At 39.0% G+C, this 14,755-nt stretch overlaps 1 protein-coding gene across 1 annotated transcript; it reads left to right on the forward strand.

The window, feature by feature from the left end:
* The first annotated feature begins 7,675 nt into the window (after positions 1-7,675).
* Positions 7,676-14,168, forward strand: LOC140861419 (uncharacterized). The gene is made up of 8 exons (XM_073264440.1): positions 7,676-7,996; positions 8,126-8,366; positions 8,484-8,798; positions 8,883-9,145; positions 9,338-9,493; positions 12,038-12,097; positions 12,155-12,207; positions 14,111-14,168. The coding sequence occupies exons 1-8, from the start codon at positions 7,676-7,678 to the stop codon at positions 14,166-14,168; spliced, it is 1,467 nt and encodes a 488-aa protein (XP_073120541.1).
* The last annotated feature ends 587 nt before the right edge of the window (positions 14,169-14,755 follow it).

Below are 14,755 nucleotides of genomic sequence, written 5' to 3' on the forward strand. Positions count from 1 at the left end.
AGGATTGCTTCACAGTCTGCCTATTCCTGAATGGAAATGAGAGTTTATCACAATGGACTTTGTGACCCATTTGTCGGTGTCCCCGAGGAACTGTGATGCTATCTGGGTCGTGGTGGACCGACTCACCAAGTCAGCGCATTTCATTGCCTATAGCCGGGAGTACAATGTGGATCGTATGGCACGGTTGTACATTCAGGAGATCGTTCGACTTCATGGAGTGCCTGTGAGCATTGTCAGCGATCGGGACCCCAGGTTCACTTCTAGTTTCTGGGGGAGTGTTCAGCGTGCGATGGGTACTACTCTCAGTTTGAGTACTGCCTATCATCCGGAGACTGATGGTCAGTCAGAGTGCACTATCCGTACTTTGGAGGATATTCTTAGAGCGTGCGTCATGGATTTTGGTTCAGCCTGGCAGGATCATTTGCCATTGATCGAGTTCGCGTACAACAACATCTATCATACTAGTATTGGGATGGCACCTTTTTAGGCGTTGTACGGGCGACGTTGTCGTACTCCACTCTTCTGGGAAGAAGTGGGGGAGAGACAGGCCGAGGGACCGGAGTTTATCCAGCAGGCGATAGACATTGTTGATCAGATCAAGAAACGGATTAAGACTGCACAAGATCATCAGGCCAGCTATGCTAATATCAAGTGTAGGCCTTTGCAGTTTGATGTCGGGGAGAAAGTGTTTCTGAGAGTGTCACCTTTCCGCAAGATTATCAGATTTGGCCTTAAGGGCAAGTTATCTCCCAGGTTTATTGGTCCGTTTGAGATCTTGGAGAGCATTGGCGATTTGGCTTATCGACTAGCTTTGCCACCGCATCTATCCAGTATTCACGACGTGTTCCACGTATCTCTGTTGCGACGGTATGTGGCGGATGAATCTCATATTCTGCAGCGGTCTGAGGTTTAGGTGAACAAGGATTTGACCTATGTTGAGAAACCTATTCGTATCCTGAATTATAAGGATAAGGTTTTACAGAACAAAGTCATTCCTTTGGTTTTAGTTCAGTGGCAGCGCCGAGGCACTGAGGAAGCTACTTGGGAGCTTGAGGACAGGATGCGTGAAGACCATCCTGAGTTGTTTTGATTTCATTCTTAAGTTGTATTCAGTTGCAAACTCTGAAAACATTTGATTTGAATAAAGAATGTTTCTGATTTCTGTATTGCATTCAGTACTTAAGATCTGATTTCGAGGACGAAATATCTTAAGTGGGGGAGAATGTAGTAGCCCGTAACCAAAATCAGTAATTAAGGAATTAATCATAATTACTTGGATAGAGTTCGGAAGCTCCGAAGGTAAGTTCGGAAGTTCCAAACAGGATCAGAAGCTCCGATGCAGGATCGGAAGCTCCGGTGGTATTACGTCAGGCATGACGTGTGGTTAGATCAGAAGCTCCGATCAGGATCGGAAGCTCCGATCACCCCTATCCGAAGTCAACAAATGATATTTTGACACGTGGCAAATAAGGATCTTCGGAAGCTCCGATGGCAGGATCGGACGTTCCGATCGAGGTTCGGACGTTCCGATCGAGGATCGAAAGCTCCGATCGTTGTCTATAAATAGAAGGCCAAGGCTTCACTTTCATTTGCCAATTCCGAGTTTTCCTTTCCATTCTAGTCCTATTCGAGTTGTTCTAGCCTTCCTAGTCTTGACCCGGTGGTCGGCGAGGCGTTCGGAAGTCGTAGCGGAGTGGTGCCCAAGTTCTGGAGGCATCGACATCAAAGGGCTAACAACGGATGAAGGTATAGCTTTTGCTTCCTATAAATATTTAGGAGTATGCAATAGCTTATTTAAGGCTTTTAGAGCACTTTAATGATAGTAGTATCATTTGGCAGTGTAGAGTAGACTATAGGCGTGGACCTAGAGTTGGTAGAGCTTGCACTGTTTTGAGGTACGAAAGTACTGTTCGAGATATCCTGACTGAGTATGCATGTATTATGTGACTGCATGATTTATATGTCATTGATTTATGCTGCATTCATTTGCATACTGAGCTATCTCCTTCGAGATGTCTGTTAGTAGGGTTTTTCCTTATCCTGTTAGTGGTTGGACTTCTATCGATTTGGGTCCGGCATATCCACTTGTATTATGGTATGGGAGCCACCTCCTGAAGCGACGGCACATCGTGCTACATACCAGGGCCCGGTCTGTCTCTGTTATCTGTTCCTTGACCTCGAGTTATAGGGAGTTCACTTTGCATGCATGTATACTCATACTCTCGTATTGAGCATTTTATGATCACCTCTCGTACTCTGTGTTTATGGACACCCTATTCCATGGGGCAGATTTGCGATTGGATGAGGCGGGTGGATCCAAGAGGGGCTAGTCAGTGGTTGACCAGCTGGAGCTTCGTCTAAGTTTTATTTCTGTTGTTTTGAGGTTGATACAGCTATTAGATTTGGTTGTATATTAATTGGATAAATTACAGATTCCTTTGCTTGTGATTGTATAATGTTTATGGTTTCCGCAGTTTCATTCTGATTTCTGTTTAATTAAGTTAATTGCATGCCTAAGTTTTGTTAGTAGGTAATACGGGTAAGGGTCACTACAAGTCACCAGCTATCTCTATACACGCACGAACTCCATCGCTGTCTAATGAGAAAACAAGATGCAACACATTGTATCTCATTGGTCTAATGCTAACATCGCATCCCTCGATTGTTTAGCGCAAATTTCGATCTAGATTCAACTCTCGGTCAAATCCTAGAGATCTCTTTCCAAGAACTCGTCCGAGTTACTACTTATCACTAAGGATAACATATTTATTCCCAAAACAGTACCTTATGCAAAGAGAAATGTCAACTACCAGCCATCATCTCGCAAAGCAATCGCATCGCTTCATACCACTCTAACCATCTGAAATCCTTAGACTGATAGCGATCAACCTTGATCCGAATCTCGCTATCGTAGATAGAATCTACTCGATCACACTAGTCATCCTGCCACGGATAACAACCAAATCCTGACAATTCCTGGCATCATAGTACGTACCTTCAGTACTTACCATGTAGTGACCCTTACCGAGATCACCTACTAATCAGAAACTTAAGCATGCAATTAACTTAATTAAAACAATAAACCAGAATAAAATGCGGAAGCATAAAATATTATACAATCTCAAGGAAAGGAATCTGTAAATACCCAATAATTATACAACCAAATCGACTAAAGTATTATCCCAAATACATTAGAAAGTAAGGACCAAGGCAAAATCCCAGCTGACCATCCACTGCCTAGTCCCTCTTGGATCCACTTGCCTCATCCAATCTCAAACCTGCCCCATGGAATAGGGTGTCCAGATACACAAAGTACGAGACATGAGCATAAAACGCTTAGCACGAGAGTATGAATATACCGTATTATATAAATACATGAATTCAAGTGTACCGCCTACTGAAACTAGAGGCCAAGGATCAGATAACAAAGACAGACCGGGCCCTGGTATGTAGCACGTTGTGCCATCGCTTCAGGAGGTGGCTCCCATACCAAATAACAGTGGATACTCCGGACCCAAATCGATGGAAATCCATCCACTAACAGGATAGGGCAAAACCCTAATACCAGACATCTCAAAAGATATAGCTCAATATTCAAATGCATGCAAAATAAAATCATGTAATATAAATCATGCAGTCACATAATACATGCATACTCAGTCAGGATATCTCGAACAGTACTTTCGTACCTTAACTACTAGGCAAGATCTACCAGCTCTAGGTCCACGCCTATAGTCCGCACTACACTGAGAAATGATACTAATATCATTATATTACTCCAAAAGCCTTAACTAAGCTATTGCATATTCCTAAATATTTTTAGGAAGCAAAAGCTATACCTGCGTCCGTCGTCAGCCCGTTGCTGTCACTTGCCTCAAAACTAGGCCACAGCTCCGCTACGACGCCTGGACCTCTATGCCACTTTCGGATTCCCAATGGGACGCCTAGAATTCCCTAGATCTAAGTTAGAAGGCTAAGGAATCAAGAGAGAAGAGAGGAAAGTGCGAATTTGCAAATGAGCCTCGGTACCTCTATTTATAGACGGAGTTCGTTTCGTCCGAACCCCACTTCGGAGCCTCCGAACACGTTCGGACGGTCCAAACTCTACTTTGGAGCATCCGAAGTCCCATCAATGCGTCAGCCGTGATGTCATCTTGCTGACGTAATGAATGACGTAATACATGATCCCGATCGGACCGTCTGATCCTTGCCGACGGACCGTCGGAACCCGTTCGGAGCCTTCGAAGCCTCATCGGATCGTCCGAACTCCTTCGGACCGTCCGACCTCCTTCTTCGGGCCATCCAATCTTAGGATGTTTAATTTTGATTAGTTCCTTAATCACATTACTTGGTTACGGGCTACTACATTCTCCCCCACTTAAGATATTTCATCCTCAAAATCAGATATTAAGTACTGAAGGTAAAAACAACATACATAAACATCTTTTATTCAGATTAAACTTTTACAACTGAATAAAACAACCGAATAAAATCAAAATAACTCAGGATGTTCTGAACGCATCATGCTCTCAAGCTCCCAAGTGTCTTCTTCAGTTCCTCGGCGCTGCCACTGAACTAGAACTAAAGGGATAACTTTGTTCCGCAACACTTTATCCTTATGATCCAAGATACGAACCGGTCCCTCTACATAAGTCAATCAGAATCCACTTGAACTTCAGACGGATGCAAAATATGAGACTGATCCGCCACATACCGCCGCAACAGAGATACGTGGAACACGTCATGAATACTTGAAAATACGGTGGCATGGCTAACCGATAAGCCAAATCACCAATGCTCTCCAAGATCTCAAACAGACCGATAAATCTAGGAGACAGATTTACTTTGATACCAAATCTGAGAATCTTTCGGAAAGTTGAAACTCTCAGAAATAATTTCTCCCCAATATCGAACTACAAAGGCCTATGCATAGTATTAACATAGCTGTCCTGAAGATCCTGTGCAGTCTTAACCCGTTTCTTGATCTGATCAACAATATCTGCGGCCTGCTAGACTAGCTCTGGTCCTTCAGCCTGTCTCTCCACCACTTATTCCCAAAAGAGTGGAGTACGACAAAGTAGCCCGTATAATTCCTCAAAAGGTGCCATCCCAATGCTACGATGGTAGCTGTTGTTGTACGCGAATTCAACCAATGGCAAACGATCTTGTCAGGCTGACCAAAAATCCATAGTACACTCCCGAAGCATATCCTCTAAGGTACGGATAGTGCACTCTGTCTATCCATTAGTCTCCGGGTGATAGGCAGTATTAAAACTGAGAGTAGTGCCCATGGCATGCTGAACACTCCCCCAGAATCTCGAAGTAAACCTGGGGTCTCGATCGCTGATGTAAGGCCCGAGATTATTTAGTTTTAATCCGAGTATATTTAATTTGAGAATTTTGGAGTTTGAATTTAAATTCTAATATTCTTAAATTATTTAGGATTGAAATTGAATTAAAAAGGTTGCTTAGGGACTGAATTGCAAATAGTGGAAATTTTAAGGGCCAAAGTGCAATTTTCTATATTTGAGTGGGACACTTGGAATCTTATGTATACATACTTGTATATACATGAATTTGCATCAGATTTATCTTCTTCTTCAACAGCAAAACCGATACTTCATTTTCTTTGTCTAAATTTGATCTTCAATCTTCATTATTTCAAGATCTGTCTAACCGAATAAAATTCTGAGCACGGTTTTGGAATCCTCGCAACAAGAGCTTCGTTGTGATGTAAGTATTATCTTGATTCTGTATATTTTGAAAATATGTTGTTGTGAGAACTTGGAATTCGATTATGGCTATGCGTTCTTGAGCTTGTATGCGTGATTGTATCGAAGTCGGACCGAAGAACGGACGTCATTTGAAATTGATATGAATTTGCAGGTTTTATTTAAAAATTATGCTATCTGATTTTACTGGCTTTTGATGATATTTGGTTGGTATGATATGTATATGAGACTTATATGGTTGTTATAATTGTTGGTTATGAGTTTTGGTCACCAGTTTTGTTACCTTTACGCAGCCGGTTTACGAAGTTGATAGATTTTGACTCCGTATGATTGAGCTATGGTATAAATGAATTCTTGCTGATGTTATGGCCTTTAATACCATTCATTTCAGATTTAATCAAAGGACATCTACTTCGGGAGTTTCGGTTTCGAATTGGGAGAGATTTGATCAAAGTTGGTGAGCTTTAGACTTTGATATTTGAGTTTAGCTTGAGCAAAATTGTGATTGCAATTGTGTATTTTGTAGCTTGTGGATCTAGCTCGTTCTTTATCACGACTACGGTATGATACAACGATGATCAAGTTGGGGTTGTTCGTCGAGACGAGTTTACCTTCTCGATTCCCTTAAATCACACATTACTTGGCATACATGTTTATATTGTTGGTTATGCTTGTTGAGCTAGGATAGGATGATTGTGGTTATGTCATCGTGTTATATATGTGAGATAAACATTTTTTCAAGCCTTTCCGATATCGTCGATGAGTTATAAACTATGATATCAAGGATCAATGACGAGTATGTATCATTGATAGATCAATTTCGGTTATAGCATCAGTGATGAGCTTGAGCCTGATGATGAGTGGTGCGTTTTAGCATCTAAACCGTATCGTTTATTAGGCCTTGAACCTTTATTGTTTATCTAATTTCCTTGAAATTCTTATTGTTTGTTATATTGAAATGCATGGAACTTGCTATCTATGTTTCAATATATGTTTCCGTTGTTTTATACTAAGTTTTATACTTACCGGTTTATCCGGATGTTGTTTTGTTTTGTGTGTGCATTGCAACAGAGGATGCAGGGCCGAGTCGTAGAAGGTCTTGAACGATTGGAAGTTTAGAGAAGTGACGTTCCGGGCTAAGAATGTATAAGTGCTGTCAAGAACTTGAGTTAATGTTTATAGCATGTGTTGGTTGTGTTTGTACAAACCTAGTAGATATAAACTTGGAGCTAGCTTGAATACTTGTAGTATCTTGTAAGTTTGGATTTTGAATAAAGTTGTCATGTATCTTGTACATGTTGTTCTAGTATGTTTAGCCTTGTTTACATTGCATTACATGTTGTTAGATATCAAGACATTAGCAAAGAGCAGCACAAGAGCACAAGGAAATCTGCAGATTTATGCACTTAAGGGGCCGCTCGATCGGTGCATGTGAAATACCAAACCCGAGAGTTTGGGATTTCTTGGCCGCTCGATCGGTCAATTTTAACCGATCGAGCGGAGGTACATTTTAAAATTTTCTTTTATTTCTTTTGTATTACTTGTGCTTAGTTCTAATGCTTAGTGTTGTGTCATTGGATTTAAGTAGACGAGCCGGGGGTCGCCATATTTTTTGGTATCAGAGCTTAAGTTTTCTTGAGTCGACATTAGAAGCTGAGCGAGGTAGATTGAGTTGCATAAATTCATTATGCATGAGTTTAATGTATGGTTTGTTTATGTGAATTTTATGGGAGCATGTTCTACTCTTGTAATCACATGTTATATGCTAGCATGTTTACTTACTTATTGCAAGTATATGATTATATGAGTCAATTTTTAAACATGTAATGGAAGTGTTGTGTGATGGGATAAGGCATGCTCATGAGATTAAAGAGTGTGAGATATTGGAACTGAGATATGATGTTGTTATGTGCTGAATTGTTGTCTACTCTCAGTGATCAGCAATGCCTCCCCGATCTTTACCTCTTCGCAGTGGTCGGACGAATCTACTGTCACCACCGACTGAGCAAGTACCTCCGATTGAACAAGTTCCTCCGGTAGTTCCTAATATGCCACTGGTACCTACGACTGAGCAGGGCAGTACTACTGTTACTCCAATGGATACGACTGCTAATCCAATGGAGGTGTTGTTGAAACGATTTCAGTCATTCAAACCACCGAGTCTGCATGGTACTGAGGATTATGTAGCATGTGAAAGTTGGCTTGATGATATCGAGCAACTGTTTGAATCTATTGATTACACCGATGACCGACGAGTTCGATTGGTTATCCATCAGTTGCATGATGTGGCTAAAAGTTGGTGGATCATGACCAAGAAAGCATTGGAGAATCGAGGTACTGTTATTACTTGGAATGTGCTTAAAGCTGAGTTTTTCATACGTTTCTTTCCTCAGTCTTATAGAAAGGATAAGGGAGCGGAGTTTGCCAATTTGCAACAAGGTAGTATGTGCATTGAAGATTATGTTGCAAATTTTTCCACTTTACTCCGTTTAGCACCTCATATTGCGGATAATGAGGAAGCGAAGGCCGATCAATTCATCAACGGTATTAATCCTGATGTCTTCACCTTGGTCAATGTGGGGCGACCTAATAATCTTGCTGATGCTCTTGATAAAGCCAAAAGTACAGAAGCTGGTATTATGAGACAGAAAGGGACTTCGTACAGGCTTAAAATTCATCAACAACCACAGCCACAGCCACCACCAATGCAACCTTAATCATCCTTTCCTCAGCAGCAAAGCGGGTATGAAGGAGGTGGCAGCAGTAGCAACAAAAGAGATCGGTTTAGGCCCAAAGGTAAACAGTTCAAGAAGCAAGGAAGTAGTTTCTCTAGTTCTGGTGGTTCAAAGCCATATGGATCAAGTCAGGGTTCAGGGTCTATAGGTTGGTTTTGTAGCAAGTGTGGGGGAAGACATTCTAGTGATGCTTGCAAAGGAGTTTCTGGAACTTGTAATCTCTGCAACCGGCCAGGACATTATGCCAGAGTGTGTCCTACACGTGGAACATCACAGGGAGCAACTCAAGCTGACAGACAAGCTCCTGCTGTGCAGTCCTTTCAATCTTTAGGTAGACCAGCTCAGAGTAGACAGGAAGAGAGTTATAGTGCAGGCCAAACTCCACGATAGCCAGCTGGAGTTTTTGCATTGACAGAAAATCAGGCACAGGAGGCACCGGACAATGTGATTGCAGGTAATTGTGTTCTCTCTGGTTATCCTGCTTATGTGTTGATTGACACTGGAGCATCACATACTTTTGTAGCTGAAAAATTTGTTGCATTACATGCTTTGCCTGTTGAGAATTTGTCTTCTGTATTTGCTATCCCATCGCCCATGGGAACAGATAAGACATCTGCAAGAATATTCAGGGGTTGTGAATTACAATTTGACAGTAATGCAATTGAGCTTGATTGTATGGTACTTGGTATGTCTGATTTTTATTGTATTATTGGCATCGATGCACTAACCAAGTACAGGGCCACGGTTGAATATTTTCATAAGATTGTCCGATTTAGACCAAACATGGCAGATGATTGGAAATTCTTCGGTAAGGGTTCTCGAGCTAAGATTCCTTTGATTTCTAGCTTATCTATGAAACAATTATTACAGACTGGTGCTGAAGGATTTCTAGTTTATGCATTGGATGTGTTGAAAGCTAGTCCTGAACTGGAAGATATTTCGGTTGTATGTGAGTTTGCAGATATTTTTCCAGATGAAATTCCGGGATTACCTCCAATGCGTGAAGTTGATTTCAGTATCGAGTTGGTGTTGGAAAAACGTGTTCAGATCAATTAAGAATTGATACCCGGTGCAGCGAAAGTTTAAAAATTTTATTTTTATATATGGAACGATTCCATATCATGGGTATCAAAACTTTACGATTAAATTATGCAAGTAAAAATAAAATCAAAATTAAATTTTTACCTCTTCAAGCAACGACTTGATTATGGACACCAACAGAATTTAATCTGCTCTTCTTGTATATCCCGGGAACCGATGGCTTCACGATCAATCTCCGGAATCAGGTCCAAGAACAGAAAACAGAAACCCTCTGATTGATTGCACTAGAAATCAATCAGATGATTATCGATGAGAATAAACAGATTTGATCTGTCAATTCAGAATGTAATTTTCCGTAAAAATCACAAACTGAATTTTCTCAAAAAGGGACAGAGTATTTCAAAAATCCCCTTGAAATAATATGAGTGATTTTCGAAAATTGCTAGAATGAATTCTTGTGATTTTTGAACACTACTCATCTATTTATAGATAATTTCTAGACTAGATTAAGTTATGATTGTATTAGGACTCTAACTCCTTAGGGCCCACAATCCATAACTTAAGCCCAACAAGCCAAGCCCGTTATTATAGAAATTAATATAAAATTCATCATGACTCCGATTGATAAACCGATTTCACCAATGTGCACAGAAACCATTTCTGCACCTTTTAAAGTCAAGATAATTTTTCTGAATCCGAATTCAGTGATTTCCAAAAATGCCCATCCCTATGTCATTTTAGGAAATTCCACTCCCTTTTATTTAAGAAGTCCAACTTCTCTTTCATTAAATTTAACTATTTAAATTTAACTATCTCAACGGGGTTTAGTAATCCATTACTTGTGTGACCCTCAATGGTTCAGGGATATAGCTAGCAGTGGGCTCACAACTCCTTGTGACTCGGAACAACAATTTCCGACTTGCCCAACGAATCAGGGTAAGAGCGTCTAGCAACATCGCCCCATGATTCCCTAGGTATCACTGATAGTGCCTGCAAGAACCAGTAGATTTTGGTTAGCGTACAGTACGGTCCCTTCATCCATATATCCCGATCGAATCAACAACCATTGGTGCATCGAGAGTCGTTCGAGATTCGATAACTATGCATTACATCTTGGAGATCAAATAGTGACATCGCATGTGTTACTAAGAAAACCGAGTAACCTAAAACACATCATGTACTCTGGCCAGAGATTCGTCACACTAATATCTCATCAGATCGCATAGGATATCCACACTCGCAAGTATGTGGTGAATCCTTGACAACAAAGCATCGACTCCTATATGTGTCGTAACTGTACCCAATCCCGACACCTGTTGACCCCAATAGAGTCAGTAAATGAGTCAAAGTACAGTACTAGCATATAGAGTCTCAATGATGTTTCAAGTAGTAAGGACTAATGGTGTACAACCAAAACCGCGGACTTTATCCACTCGATAAGTGATAACCACACTACAACAAATATGCTAATTAACAACACTAAAAAGACAACGATTTTATACACAAACTGTTGTCTTTTGGCCTTTAACAATGGTTTTTACAAAAACCGTTGTCGTTGACCGTATTTTTAATAAAAATGACAACGGTTTTTAAAAATCCGTTGTCTTATATTGTTCAAAGACAACGGTTTTTAAAAACCATTGTCAATGAGCGGGTTTTTTATGATCTACAACAACGGTTTTAATTAACCGTTGTCTATGAGAGTTTTTTTGAAGGTCTAAGACAACAGATTTTGTAATCTGTTTTCGTTGTTATTTATTTATTTATTTTTAATATTTTAAAAAATATAATACTATTTTAAAAAATATAATACATATAATAACCCATAGTACTACACGTCTGCCTTAAGAAGAAACGAGAGAAACCCAATCCCTAGCCAAACCTTTCGCCCCCTTCAACCCAGCTTACCTCCGGCGCCGATCGATCGCCGAAAAATGGTTGTCCGACCTCTTTGCATCTAGCCCAAGCCTTGGCAACCCTAATCGTGACTTCAATCGTGAGTTTAAAGCTTGGATCGGAGCTTCAGTGTCGCGACTTTCACTGTGTAAGTTTCGTTGCTTTCTTCTCTTGCTTCGGGCTCATGCTTCGTGGTATTTTTAGTAGATGTTGAGGGTCTAGATTTATTTTTGTTTGGGTTTTCGGTGAATGTCGAGAAAAGGGTGAAAAACGAGACTGTGTTTTGTGTTTTTTTTTCGGGTTCTTTCATTAGCTCATCTGTTTGGGCTTTTTTTTTTTTTTGGTTCCTTCTTGTTTGGGCACCTCCGAATGTCGAAATGTTCATAGCATAGACGAAGCACATAATATTTGTTCTTTACTCTCATTGAAAATAAGCCAAAAAACTCAGATAAAGAAGCGACACTGAGAATGAGATGTAGTTGTCGTTTATGATTCTCTAGGGTTTCCAAATATTTCCCCGAGGTAGTCAAGATTTCAATCTACCGTGAGCATTTTCTGAATTTTGTGTGATGAAATGAAATAATTTTAATACGGATTTCTTGCATAACTATTTTTGATTTGTTTTGTTAGCAGGAATTTACAGCGAATCGAGCTACCTCATTGAGTATATCTACGATAAAGCTGAATCTTTATGTAAGTATGAATAATCAGCTTTGGCATTCTGCTTATCATGTTTTTTTTTTATATTAGTTTAGCGATGGTGTTATCTTATTCCTCTTTTGTGCATCTGAAATTCCTGGATGGTTTTACTGCCTAAAATTATGGTTGTTTGTTTATTAGTTTAATCTGCATATGGATTTGCAATGTATTCAACAGAGGCTTTTGCATGGACCTTTTTTTTCCTTGCATAGTTGATTGGATACTGTACGAAATAAAGGTGGCTTATTGGTTTTTATTTTGGTATATTAAATTAAAAAGTTTTTGTTGTCTTTAAACAATATTCTCTTTTATATATTAAATTTAGAATTTTTTGCTGTCAAATTTAAACAATATACTCTTTTATATCTAGATTTTGGCAAGTCTTGTTTGAATTCGTTTAATTTGATTTTTTTTTTTCCTTTTTGTTAAATATCTATGCTAGTGAGGATATATGTATGTGCATGGGCCTCTGTATGCCTTTCCTTGGTTAGAAAATCTTGTTTTCTTGATGAATCCATGGCCAAAGGCTTGTAATTTTCCGATGACTTGAATCCTTTGTCTTTTTCCCCATTCTTATTTATATGATATTTTTTTAATTCTGTTGTGTGACATTGGATGTGTTTTTGTGTTCATAAATGATTCTTTTGATTCCTGCCAAAGTCTAGAAAGAATCCAGACTGCTTAATGGAGAACCTGTTTGGAAAAATTCCCTTTTCTTCTTTTGGTAGTACCCTGGAATTTATACGTGTTTAGGTTATGGTCATGGACATAGACATTTTCTGCTGTTTTTATTGATGACTATCGGGTTTCAACTGATCTGGTTTGACCCTATTTATTTTCCTTTATCTTGTTTGGATACTTTTTTTTTTAACATAATATCGAGAATTTGTATATTAGCTGGCAGTGTTTAGGGGGTATCTTATGACATTTAAATGAAATCTTGTATATTATTCTCATCCCCAAGGTGAAAATCCTATATCGGTTCATGAGTTTCTTCCAATCAGTTTTTTTAATACGGTGGCTAAAATTGTTTCTAAGGAGATGGCTAATCGTTTAAAGCGACGTTTAAATGTTCTTATTGATCCTGAGCAAAGTTCTTTCATTCCGGGAAGTTCATAATTGATAATATTTTAATTGCGTTCAAATGCCTCTATATCCTGCGTAAACGGAGAACATGAAGAAAAGGTCTTATGGCTTTAAAATTAGATATGAGTAAAGCATATGACCGTGTGGAATGGGCGTATTTACAAGGTGTTATGGAGAGAATGAGTTTTTCAGATACCTGGATTCGTAGAATTTTGAATTTCTAGAGGCATACTCGGTTTTCTATTTTGTGCTCAAGGCCTCTATATCCTCTTATATTTTTCTATTTTGTGCTCAAGGCCTTACTGCTTTCATCAATATCATTAAGCATATCTAAACAAGCATTAGATTTTATTGATATTAATTTCTTCGAAATGGGTTTACCCTGCTTAGTAAAGGTACTAACTTTGATTATTTGGAGGTGCCTACTTTAATTCATAATGTACAACACAAAGTGTTGTACTATTGCTGTGAAACTATCGCGAATTATTTTGAAGGGATGAATGTTCTCGAGTTATGTGGTTGAATTGAATTCTATCACGTTTGCGTAGATTGGGATGTAATTAGTTAATGTTAAAGAAGGAGGATTTTTGGGGATCTTATGTAATTTTTGTTTTCGACATTATTGATAATTTAAGAAATTGAGAAATTAGAAGCTTTACCCATAGGGAGTCGCTTCAAATTGATGTTTTACCCGAGTCTGGATCTTTTGGAGCCAGAACGGGGTTGTGTTGCCAAGATGCTCAAATTCTTGTAGGGAACTCTAAGATATTTTATGTAGTGTTGACGTCTGAAAATGTATGCAAATGAATTGAATATGACCACAATATGTAAAGTATTAAAATGTTCCTGTTATAGGACACTAATGTGCCCTAATTTTGTAATTGGCTTGTAACACTATTTGGTATTTGCTGTTACTTGTAGTTTTGGCTGTCGGGTGACTGGAAGTCATGTCGGGCATGGGCATGAAGCTGTGGAATGAACTAGCTGTTTTGGAAAATTGAGGAGAAGCGCTTTGTTTCAAGATCGAACTCTTAACAATTGAGGAGAAGCTGTTTTTGAAAATCGTGATCGAAAATACTTGTAAATTCGGTCAGATAAGTATATCTATATTTTTTGTACAACTTCCATGACATGTTGAGTTCGAAATTACTAGCGCTACAATTTCTTCAAAAGTATTTAGATGCATGTCACAGCTTTTGAGACTTGAAGATATATATTATTTCACATATTTTATGCTTGTAGTAAATATTTTATTTTGTATGGGTATATACCACTAATTAAAATAGACAATGGTTTTTGAATTCACTGTGAATAATAACTGTTGTGAAAAGGCAATTTAAGACAATGGTTATAAATTATTGTTAAAAATAATATACGACAACGGTTTTAAAACGTGGTTGAATAATAAGGAAACGACAACGGATATAAGCAGTTGCATATGTGTTTTCGTACATCTACATAAGACATCATTTTTAAAATGTGGTTATTTCTCAACATACGACAACGGATATAAAGTGTTGCAAATCTGTTGTCGTATGCCAACATAGACAACGGTTTATAACTGTC

This window comes from Henckelia pumila, chromosome 1, assembly GCF_033568475.1.
Source record: "Henckelia pumila isolate YLH828 chromosome 1, ASM3356847v2, whole genome shotgun sequence".
Taxonomy (NCBI): domain Eukaryota; kingdom Viridiplantae; phylum Streptophyta; class Magnoliopsida; order Lamiales; family Gesneriaceae; genus Henckelia; species Henckelia pumila.